The following is a 12,256-nucleotide window of genomic DNA, read 5'->3' as shown; positions in this document are numbered from 1 at the left end:
TATATTCAGATCCACACATTGATACATCACAATCACTGATTCAATTATCTCTATAAACAGTTTCGATCAAAACAGTTTTTGTCAATTAGCATGCCCCAGACACCCACTGATATCAATTCCATACACTAACAAACTTTTGTTGAGATTGCATTGCCTCATCAAGCGAAGGGTGTCACCTCCGGGCATTTGGGGGTTGATTTTCATCCTATGGGCTGGCACTTTCTGACCTCTAGAGGGAGCTTTCTCAAACCTATCCACTGCACCAGGGGACTCTCTCAGCAGTTGTATACAGGCCTTGCTACACATATCTTTGTTAATTATAAATATGCTATGTTCTGATAACATAATAACTTTCAAAACAGACACATTCAATATTCCTAATGTTAATTTAACTAGGCTGTGTATACATTTGTATCCTTGATTACAAATTAAACTTGAGGAATGCGCATATTTTGATTACAAAAAACACTTTGACAGTTTCTCTCACAGGTTGGAAATATTAATATGTACAGTGTTTACAATAACACTAACAATTGACTGATGAATGATTACCAGAGATAAATAAACTATGTTAATTGACTAAATATAAATGCTACCTTCCCATTAATTGTTAACATCATAGCTAACACATGACGTCAGTTCACAAAAACTTATAGATTTCAAACGCAAAATATTCATTTTTTGGGAACTAAATGTCTTTAAATTTTGAGTTCAAAATAGTGTTGATTGCATTATCAAAAGGAAGCCATAGTACAGTGCATTCTACATGTACATGCTGCGCTGAGATAGAATCTGAACTTTGACCTCTGACACGGGCACAAGTTGTGTCCTTCCACAGACTGTGGGGAAGTAACCAATCTTTTTTTCTGCCCGTCTTTCGAAGCTGATGAGTGTTTTTCACATTTCCTGCACTGTTTATGGATACCCCTGGGCGGGAACGACATCTTGTTTTGTCATCACTGTTGCACTTTTTATCTGATTTATGCAGCCAGGAAATTCTGTCTGCTGTGATGTGCCGTAAATTAGAAACCAAGCATTGGTGAGACGGAATAAAGTACAGTCGAGAGAATTACGAGAAAGACAGAACCAGTAGTCAATTCCGGCAAATTTGTCTGCAGTCAGATTTCAATGCGTTTGATATTATATAATTCTTCAGAATTTTCAGGAAATTTTCAGAAAATGCAATTTATAGACATGGAGTGGAATGTCATTGATAAATAACACATAAAATATTTGCAAAGAATTCATAATACAATGTACTGTTTTCAAACATGACAATAACTTCCCTTTCCGAATGTCTGACTAACATTATCAAATTATAACATACTGACTATTACTATAAACAGAGGTTGGTTTCTGCCCACCTCTTACCCTTGTCATTATGCAGAGAGGTGCTTGACCTTATGTTCTTTTGTAAATGTATTACTGGACTATATTTTATGAACATACACAAGTTTGTTAAGTTTTCATCTTCTAACATTCGTCTCGATGCTAATTCAAAATACACTGCGTTTACATAAATCACTTTATATCACTCTTCCTTACCACCACCTCACCTCTTTTTTAATTGCATAGCAAATTTGTGGGTCAATTTACCAGGGTGGTTATGGCCCATCCATTCCCCTACCCAAGCAATAAAAAAATGACATTGGAACAAGTTTCATAGTTGATTTAGCCTCAAAACGTGTGTACATGGACAGTCCTCTGCTTTTGTAGCAAATGTAGACCTGCATAAACATGGCTTTTGCTTGTTGTGTTGTGCGTTATGGGGGACTGACTTTGTATAGTTGATTTGTACCTGTTTTGATCACCCAATCCTATGTAGACCTTTTTCTCACAGTTTTATACATTAGATAAATCTTAATAAATAAACAAATAAAATAAAATAACAATATCCAACAATGGCCATCTGTCAGCCATATTTGATTATATCACAAAGTCAATCAATATGCAAGTGTAGCATAGCAATCTTGTGGTGACAGTTTCATAACAAGACTAGAGATTTACTAAGTGTACTCAGAGTTTTGTACTAATCACCAGTAACCTAGGGAGTTGTTCACGTTGGGTGTAAGCTAGGATACAGTTTAAAGCTATGGGTAACCAGGAAAGCCCTTGCAGATGGGTTTGAAATTTGTCTGCTGATGTGCCCCTGGCTCAGAAGATTATATCTGATTGGTCGATTGTCACTATTCACGGCAACTTAGGGAGTCTATTTCTATAATTCAATTATAACAGTAAGATTCAGCCAATCAATCAGATAACAGCTTCCAAGATGCTGCACATTAGCCCAAATTTGTGGATGCAGTACTGTCAGCATTTACCTTGGTGTAGATAAAGTGCCCGACCATGTGCACACTATACATGGATATTGAAATAATACAGCATATTTCTGATCTTCATCTAATTATGCTAAATCACCAAGCCTTAGGATATTTTCACTGACAGATTTTCACATTATTAATGTTCCTTTGAAAATTAAATTAAATTCATCAGTCAAACACAGAAACTGGATTCATATGAAGCTACCTATTGCCCTGCAATAAAAGTCTGGTGCAGAGATGGCAATTTAAACAAAACAGAAATAACAAATATGACCACATGGTCAAAGAATGCAATACGAGAGCTTTGTGATGGAGATGAAAACTTGGAATATGATGAACTGAAACCTGGCCACTGTGTAAACGCCAGGAAGCAAGTACATGCGACGCAAAGCCTGTCATACCCATTGTGCATGTTTTAAATAAAATATTTCAAGCCCTGTATTTTACTGGCATCCATACTTGCTTGTGCCTTTGCAAAAAAAATCAGTGTCAAAAAATTCAGGCTTTTCAAAGAGACTAGAAACATTTATGTGATTTTTACTGAGAAACTGAACACACTCTATGCATGCTGTGTCAGATAACAACTACAAGAAATTTCAAAATTGTGAGGTAAGATTGATGAACGCTGAGCATAGACTCAACAGTGTCTATCTACACACTCCTAGGGGGTATGGTTGCTTCATAAAGCTTTGGGAGGCTCAGGGGCCCCCTAAGAAAGCCTGATTGTTATAATAAGGAAGGTTTGGACCAGTGGTGTGCAATATGTGTGTAAATGAGGAAGAATGAGAAAGTCCACAGCCATCACCACAGACAGTGTTCAGTCTTCTGCTCCACTGATAATATGCTATCACTCATAGCTTTATCAGTGACAGTGTGATAACCGTTTGACACCTGTAAATGTACAGAATGCCGAATGTATATAGACACTGTAGACTTCTGGTTTCAGACTATCATGTCATCCGATTTGTCATTGCACAGGTTCCCTTCGGCTGCAGCTCTTTAAACCTTTATCGCCATAAAATCATTGTACCGACAAAACTCAACATACTAATCACGTGTAGCTCTACATCTTTAATAACTTCCCCATCTGGAGGTGACAGTCCAGATAAAAAAAACAAAGTTGCGAATGATGACATTTGATTCAATCAATTTGTATTGTGGGTATCGCTGCAAAATCTGACTTAATAATTGATGAAGGGGGCAGTGACCAGTGATAATATTCAAATAATTGTCATTCTATTGTCATTCAAAGTACAACAATGCGATTGTTAAGCATCCTAGCTAAATCTCTTTGTGCCACAATTGTCTTTCTGTAAGTTACACACTGGATTCCCAACCCCGGGGCTATTGAATGCAGTTATTGTTCTTGTAGACCCTTTTGAATTTGGAATGTCAAAAATGTTGTCGAGTAATTGCCTCTAACTTTGTCAACAAACAACAACAAGAAACCCTTGTGTGAATAAACAAAAGGATGCTCATGTAATGAGAGATTAGTGAATTGGAACATCTGAAAACTTGTTGTACGTGTTGACAGCGCTGGTATATGAGTGACCAGAAGACAGAAATTACTCATCAAAAGACGGGTGCTGGAATTTTTACTATTGCAAATATCTTTTTGAGATTTCTCTGAGTAATCTTTATTGATTTGCTTGTTTTACGTCGAAAATCCAGTCGATGGAGTTAATCTGAGCTGTCTAAAGAGGTAACCGCCGTATCGATCCAAATCTTTGGGTACACACCACAAAAGGTTAATACTTTTAACCATATCCACTTGAAACTTAACTAAGCATGTGTAAATCATAATAATTGCTCGGTCTCTATTGATCATCGCCATATTTGTAAATTTCTCTCCTCGACAGAAAAACGATTAAAACCTAATGTTCCTCGTGCACTTTCGAGTATACAGCAAAGGCACTTCAGCATAGCGACCATGTGAAGTTATCCCTCATCAAAAAATGTCCCGTCACGGCTTCAGCACTTCATACCATAAATCTGATAGGCCTGTGTTAGTCAACACAAAACCCTGTCTCTTCTTACAGCGGTTACATCAGGCACCTACTATTACGGCTATGTCATGCATGTATGGAAGTGTACATTGCTCAAATAAATTCAGATTTTACAGAATGGGAACTGCCTTTGGCAATGTACTGTAAAAATCACCCATCCATTTGCCTTCCACATGCGATACCGCGTTGAAAAATAACTAGCCGGTATGACGACGCAGCATACAGAACACAGTTAGGTGTTTGCTGATCTATGTTGTGCCACCGACAAATACCATTGCAGCCAACGTCAAACGAAAAAAAATACCCAAAATTTTGACAAATCTTTTCAAAATTTCTTACCTGGGATGACCAGCTGTGACAGTTATCTCACTTCAATGACATGGACGTGACAATTTCACAGTTATTCTCTATAAAGCCCAAGCAAGGAGAAGCCCTACAAATTTTTTTTGTCACCAACCCTCTACACCGCAAATAACTGTGGGTTATTACATAACACATGCATAAAGACAAGCACTTCTCACCACTGATCAAGCACACAGTTTGTCTTTTCACATGTTTGCTCGTCAGTCTCTAACAATACAGCGTAACCATTTCTGTTGATTCTTGTTTTTTTCCTCCATTTGGCTAAAGTGATGTCATTTGGGCATGACATGCACTTCCTTTAGAATCTAAATACTGACTTGAAGTTAACACTTTATAGAACTTGCTTAGCAAAAGTGTGAAATGGAGATATGTGTGTCTTTTGGCTCCTAAAAATGTACCACTGTCACTCACCAACACAAGGATTAAAAAGTGCATAAAATATCAAGGGTCAAAATTAAAGCACACCTTTTCCTAAAATGAATGTACAAATGAGAAGGAACGGTCACAGACCCTTCATCCAATAATAACTGATATTTTCAATTTTAAAACTTTAAAAATTTGAATAATAATATGACATTTCTACATAATTGGTAAGTCTTTCATATTTAAAATATTACTATGAACATGATTAATTTCTGTACTATGCTGTGCGTTTAATAACAGATATTATGATATGGCATTACAGTAATAAACATTTTACAGAGAAGTACAGAATTGCTAATGTGTTCATCTGCAAGCTATGAGGAACAAAATACAGACATTGGCAAGTATGTTGGTTAGATGTTAAATTCCTGAGAGGGCATTTTATTACCAATTTCGAGGCTGCCTCTAAGTTCTCCTCTGCCACGAGATAACCTTTGACCTTTCTTCACTTTAAACCCAGTTGACTGACTGGACCTATTTATGCAGTCGATGGTTTGGCATTAGAACCAGTTTGGTATCATACTACGACCAGCTGTGGTAAACTTGTCAAGCAAGATTTAAACACATCTACTGTTCCTCCAATGATAGAGGGACTGCAACAATACCTGTAAAACTGTGGTAAAACAGTGATTTCAAAGTTTGGAACCCCGACTCATTTCATCCCAACAAATCATATAACTCCTTCAATACTTTCCATGTTGTGGTTGGGCTTATTATAAGGAGAACCAGAGAGACGAAAGAGGCCATGATATTGCTGCTTCAGTGCCATGGGTACTTGCATCAATCAAAATAACCTCATTCCTAATGCCCCACCCCCTCCGGAACCACAACACCATGAGATAACCAAAATATTTACATTAGTTTTACAGTTGTATATGATCAGTCTGAGAGCTAGGGCTGCCACAGTGGAGTTGTCTACCGTGGACGGACGACTGGAAAGACAGGCCCTTCAAAAACACTTGCCGAAAAAGCCACAAGCAACATTACTTTGCCGCTGGCCATTCAAACCTTAGGATTTTCCTGAAACTAGCAATCCACAGCATAGTGGTTAACCACTGGTAGTATCACAACCCCAGTCAGACATGTTGCAATTTTCCTACAGGGTCATGAGGTGGAAGAAAAGCTTTCACTGGTGAGAATTTTTTCAAAGTAACCCTTTCACTGCTATGGTTTGGTCCAATGGAACTGTTTTCTTGGGCAAAGTATGACCTCAACACAGGGCAGTGGGGATGGAAGGCGTCAAAACATGGGCATCTTTTAACCATCTAAAAAGCCATGTCACTGTTATTTTTAATTACCTTCATTTGCACATGAGGTGTTTCCAGCTTTGATTTATAGGTTAAATAAAATGTGTAAGTCAGTCTGAGCATTTCAATTCTTCCCAACATTTTGCAATATCATGTACTTCTAACGATTGTGAGCCATATGGGAGATAGAAGAGGACAAAGAACAAGCATTCTACATCATCAGAAATTCTACTACTACACCGATCCCTTGTTGAAAAGCGGGTCGACCCCTCCACCTCCCTAATGGAAGGTAGGACTATTTATGTACACAACGGTATAGTAACACTTATATTAATGACATTATCGGAACACGAATAGGTTTTACAGACAAAGGGGAGCAGTAGTTATAAACGTTTTTACTTTAACTTTAAGGGGTCGTAAGCCGACAATACCGATACATCAAGTTCTAGTTCGGGCCATAAATTAGATGTACTACTTTGTCCCCACACACTTCACGTTGTCGCCAGTGAATTTGTTGTGTCATTCGACTACTACCCACTCCAAAAATAACACTAGGTGTTGACATATACATGACAAAACAAAAGACCATAGACCTTAAGGTCTATGAAAAGACCCAGCAACTATAAGAACTGTACAAGTATAGTACGATCTGCTGTCACACAGTGTCAGACGATCTGATAGTCTATGGAACCGGTTACAATCGTCTTCTCAGTGGAAACTGTGGCATTGACCACAGAAGGAAGGCAATAAAGTCAGACTACAGATAATTCCCTTCGCAAAATAGCAACCATTCTTGAGCCATACGGCAGCTTGTACGGCCCCCGGGCTTGCTTGATCACAGTGTACGATCACACGTCAAGCTATACACATACTTGGCTGGAAACAAGAGCTTTTGAAGTGTAAATTTTGGCAGTGCAGAAACACAACTGGATCGTGTACTAGTAGGCGCGGCATTACAAGCTACCGATCGTGACCCATTTCCAGTACGTTATTGGCTTGCAAGACCTTGGAACAGGATAGCTGTCTCTTTCACAAGGCACTCGGTAACACCACTGCAAACGTGTAAACGGATTCGACTAAGCGACAAGCCCCGCGAAGGCCTCAAGCGCTTTCTTGCTCCGGATCCATACCAATCACAAAACATACATAGCACAGCCACAAGAAGTTGAATGTCAGACTTACCGTAGGAGAGAGGGTAGTTGGACTTATTGGTCTCTCTTCTACCCTCGAGATTTTCCTCAGCTTCTTGGTGCCACCGGAAAACAACATCCTCCCGACGGCTGACATTGTTATGGATATTTGTTATTGATGCAACCACAACATCGAAGCTAACCATCGGAATCTGGTTCGCTGGAAGGGAGGACCCTACGAACCTGGCACAAGTAGACTGTGTGTGTGTGTGTGACACACAATACAGAGTTCTTCACAGACGCCTCTGTCTTCTCACAGTTCCCGCAACATTCCAGGATCACGACAGCGCTTCCGAAGAGTGCCGATTAATCCCAAATTAATTTAGTGATTACCAGGAAGGAGAATTCAAAATTTAAACAGGGAACTCCTTAGAATGAGTAATTGAATTGTTATGCAGCAAAGCAGAAGTCTTCAATCTGCTCTCGACCGCCATCATGTGTCTATTCTTATGCAAATTATCAATCAGTAACTAGAGAGTCGCGCATGATCATGTGACCAGAAACGTTGCGTCCTCTCCTGCTCCTGACGTACGGATATGGATGCGTTTGAACTGGTGTCACTACGCCCTCAAGGCGCTAAGTTAAAAACAAACTTTGAACGATATATTCTCTTTCAAAATGAGAATAAAAATTTTGGTCCACCGTGGAAATGTTGGTACCAGAGAAACCAATTACCCAACATTTACCTATGTTTGAAATTAAAATTGCTGCCTGTGTATGCCCAATTCTCACAATTCTAGGCCGGTGCACAATCACTCGTGATCTATTCAGCACTGGGACTATTCGCCTCATAGACGAGTGCACATAAGCAGGTTTTTTCTCGCTATGGGGCGAATAGTCCCTGAGCTGAATAGATCACGAGTGACTGTGGCCGATGAAGACTGTTTTACTCGACAGGCTTCAAAATAAGCCACAACAAGGGCCAGATAAAGTTTATGAGTCTGAATATCTGTCCTAAGAGGCATTCTACATGATATTGTATAGCCACTGTAACACCTAAAAAATCTCCCACCAGCGAGCGGACGAACACTTGTACCAATTTGATGTCATTGAGTTTTGCAAATGTAATAAAAACATATTTTGATCTCTAGTTTACAGTGTTTGCGAAGATTGCAAGAATCCCTGACGATAATGACACATGTCATTCGCATTTAATATTCATCGGACACCAGGAAATGATGGAATCTGATAGCGCCTGATGGATCAAATTTTGAATTATAAAGACATGGTCAGAAATGAATATATATATATATATATATATATATATATATATATATATATATATATATATATATATATATATATATATATATATATATATATGGTTGGGACGTACCATTTTGCGACGGTCTTAGGTGAAATGCAATAAACAATATTTTTTGGTGGCGACACTTAAAAAACATCACGAAACATTTGTTTAATAGCGTAGATTTATCAGCATTTATTATATGTAGCTTTTCTGATAGACAAAGATAACATCGTTTGTTTACAACTTGATGCTAGTGCCAGTGGCAATAACTGACCAAGATGTAATTTTTTAGTCAGCTTGTTTCTATTCTTAGATTTTTTTGCTATAAAGGGAGCAAAAACAGACATGATTTATTTTTGACAACAACTCAAGAGGACTAATTCTGCAAAGAAGTCAATGAAAATCTACTTCATCTCGTAAATATCCCCTAAGATTCATTAATCACTTGGATTAAATTTCGCTATTTTCGCAATACATGAAATCCGCCAATTAAAATGTTACATAGTAATAATACTAGAAGTAGTAAAAGGAAATTTTGATTCTGTAGCTAATTAATGAATTTAAATCCCACGGAAAATATACAAAACATGAAAATTTTGAAATTAAATTGTGTGAAATTTATATATTTTATGGGTGCGCTAGGCGAACAATCGAGTTCGAAGGGCGCCCTCTATGTTGAAAACTGAACTATAACGAAGGCCGGATAAATTTGTACATTTCATATCGAAGGTAAAAGCTTGTATAATACCATATGTTGTTTTCCTCCTATGATCAAAATTTTATCATAGGAAATTTTCGTCTGTAAGTTACGTTTATATTTTCAATGTGAACGAACTTCATTTTCGGTCAGCACACAATTTCAATCATGTACAAAACCCCATGCGAGCTCACTGTTGAACGATCTCCTAATGTACAACAGAAAGTCATTTTGTTCACAAGATCAATACTTAAGATACTGATTTTAATTTTCACCACATTTTCGACGCAGTCGAAATTAAAACCGATTCCACGATGTTTCTTCATATGTTTCGTATGTAGCTACTTTATTTCTTTCGAAAAATTATAATTTACACATCTGCCAGGTCACTGATGCACGACCCCAGACCTGCTGCTTTTGTACACATTTCTGATATAGAAAACGGTTACTTTTTCCCCCAAAAAAATGTGTACAAAATGGGAAAATGGCGGGGAAATATTTGATAAAATAATTGAATGCATGCTTGCTTGCTTGCTTGCTTACTTCAGACTTAACTTTACAGGCTTTAAATAAAAAAAAATTGCACTTGTCACTCTTGTGATCATAGATTTCCGTCCATAAGCTGATGTAGCGCATCTCTTGCGACACTGATGGACAGTGGACATAAGACCGCGAGTGCATGCAATGTTGAACATTCTTAAATTACTTCTAGTCCGGACTGAAGTTCAGTCGATCGTCACCATAGATCTTTTACCGGTTCCATGATGCAGTGCGCGCTAGGGTATACAAAATTTACGATACTCATAGAACTTTTTAGCCGTAGAGTATGTTATATTTTCATCGATGATGAATACAAAATACATGAGGCATTTTTTGGCATTGCAAAGTCGTGTCATTCTTGTATATCATTTTTGTACAAAATTAGTATGTTTTTGTTACTGTCACGGCAATGCATTGTGGGATAACCGGGAAAGGGTCTATCAAGCATGTCTCTCTCTCTCTCTCTCTCTCTCTCTCTCTCTCTCTCTCTCTCTCTCTCTCTCTCTCTCTCTCTCTCTCTCTCTCTCTCTCTCACAGACAGACAGGCAGACATACAGACACACAGACACATAGACACACGATGTATACTGAAGAGCTGTATACTAAGTATTTCGATAAGAGCTTTTTGGGGTGGAACAGACAACGAAAAGTATTTCTTTTGATAATTGCAAAATGAAAGCCGGTTGCCTTTCCCCCCAATTGAATTTGCAGTATTGGTTAAAATTGCTCGATCAGGTGCACATATTGAGGGGTGAAGAAGAAGAAACTACTGCAAATATTTTCTAAAATATATAAACAGTGAAACTTTACTATTATCGAGTTACAGTTATCATCCTTGTAGTTAACACAAACAAAATCTATTCAATATTCAATGAAAAGTTATTCTTAGTCTTCTGCCATGAATATTGACCGTGTATTTCTTACTGTAATCCATTCCTCATGGTACGAGCGTACAATGTGTAAAAGTTGCATGCATGCTTGCAAAAATTTCACCTCTTTGCATATGTGTGCATTCTTATACCCTGGCCCTGTGAACTATATTTCCACGCGCGCTTTTGATATAGGGCGCCTGAGAAAGTTTATTGCTAAGTCTTTAAGGTTGTACGCGCCTCGAAAGTGAAAGATTTAAGCTGTTTCTCAAACTTTCCTCGAAGACTCTTTCAACCATTCTCTTTCAAAATCAATAATAAAAATCACAGGTCACCATGCAAAATTTGGTACTCGAGAGACAAATTAGCTAAGATTTTCTGATAGCTGAAATTCAAAATGGCTGCCGTCCCTGTGTTAACTCTATGGAGAAAAATAAAATTTTCGATATTCGAAAAACTAAGCCGGTGAAAAGTTTTCTTACACCAAGAGCTTCAAAGTGAACCCCACTGGTAGCAGATCAGAAAAGAAAGTTAGAGAGTCCGAATATATGTCATCGAGGAGCATGCTACCTTAAATCAGACTATAGTAGCAATTGCACTTCCCTAGCAAGTACATACTGACTAATCTGACAAAACAGAATCGAAAACGGGTGCTTGTGGAGACTATAGACTCTTAAATGACTGTCAGTGAGGTTATGTGAAATAAAATGTTAATGTGTGTTTTTCACGGTGCAAAATCTTGCATGGAAAAACTCGTATTTATGACTGAAGATGTAAAGAATAAGACCAATTTGATTATCCAAAGGATAGAACTTCAAAATGGACATAAGCTGGACAAGCTGTGTTGTTCATTGTAGACATGGATTTAAAGGCAGTTATGAGTCTTCAGGCTGATCACAATCGGGAGCATAAGTCACGTACTTGGTGCGGTCTGATTGTGCGAGCGCCCTCTTTCGTTAGGAAGAAAAACGATAGAAAACAAGATCGAGACAATAAACGTTCTGGTAATGATACATATTTTTTATTCTTCTTTCTTCATTTTGGTGAACCTCAAAAGTAATGTGTAATTTGAATTACATGAGTGTAATTTAATGGATTTGAAATCCATTGGAATGTGAAAAAAAAAAAAAACGTTTTAGAGTTATAATGTCACATGATGTTTGTTTTCTTCTTGAAAATAGAAATGTTGGTTACTATGAACAAAACACTTATACTTTTTCACTTCTTCAATTTAAATATCTGTGTTTGATTTTGTTAGCTGTTTGATGAAATAGTTTTCAATTTGATGATCCCTTTAAGTGAAATAGTTTGGTGACCTTCTTTCTGTTGTTGCTACCCGTGCACCTTAGTC

The 12,256-nt window shown here is 37.8% G+C and overlaps 1 protein-coding gene across 2 annotated transcripts in view; it reads right to left on the bottom strand.

The window, feature by feature from the left end:
- The window catches only part of LOC139138410 (rho GTPase-activating protein 29-like), a 58,355-nt gene extending 50,337 nt beyond the window's left edge, over positions 1 to 8,018 (bottom strand). Inside the window, exon 1 of one of the 2 annotated variants that reach the window (XM_070706781.1) lies at positions 7,543 to 8,018. In XM_070706781.1, coding sequence (XP_070562882.1) covers positions 7,543 to 7,647 — 105 coding nt within the window. In that variant the 5' untranslated portion in view covers positions 7,648 to 8,018. Of the gene's footprint in view, positions 1 to 4,666; positions 4,793 to 7,542 lie in introns of those variants that run through there. The other variant, XM_070706784.1, reaches the window with a different exon arrangement.
- Positions 8,019 to 12,256: the final 4,238 nt, after the last annotated feature.

The sequence above is a fragment of the Ptychodera flava genome, chromosome 8 (assembly GCF_041260155.1).
Source record: "Ptychodera flava strain L36383 chromosome 8, AS_Pfla_20210202, whole genome shotgun sequence".
Classification (NCBI taxonomy): domain Eukaryota; kingdom Metazoa; phylum Hemichordata; class Enteropneusta; family Ptychoderidae; genus Ptychodera; species Ptychodera flava.
The sequence above is the reverse complement of the archived record's forward strand: the minus strand, read 5'-3'. Positions and strand labels throughout refer to the sequence as shown.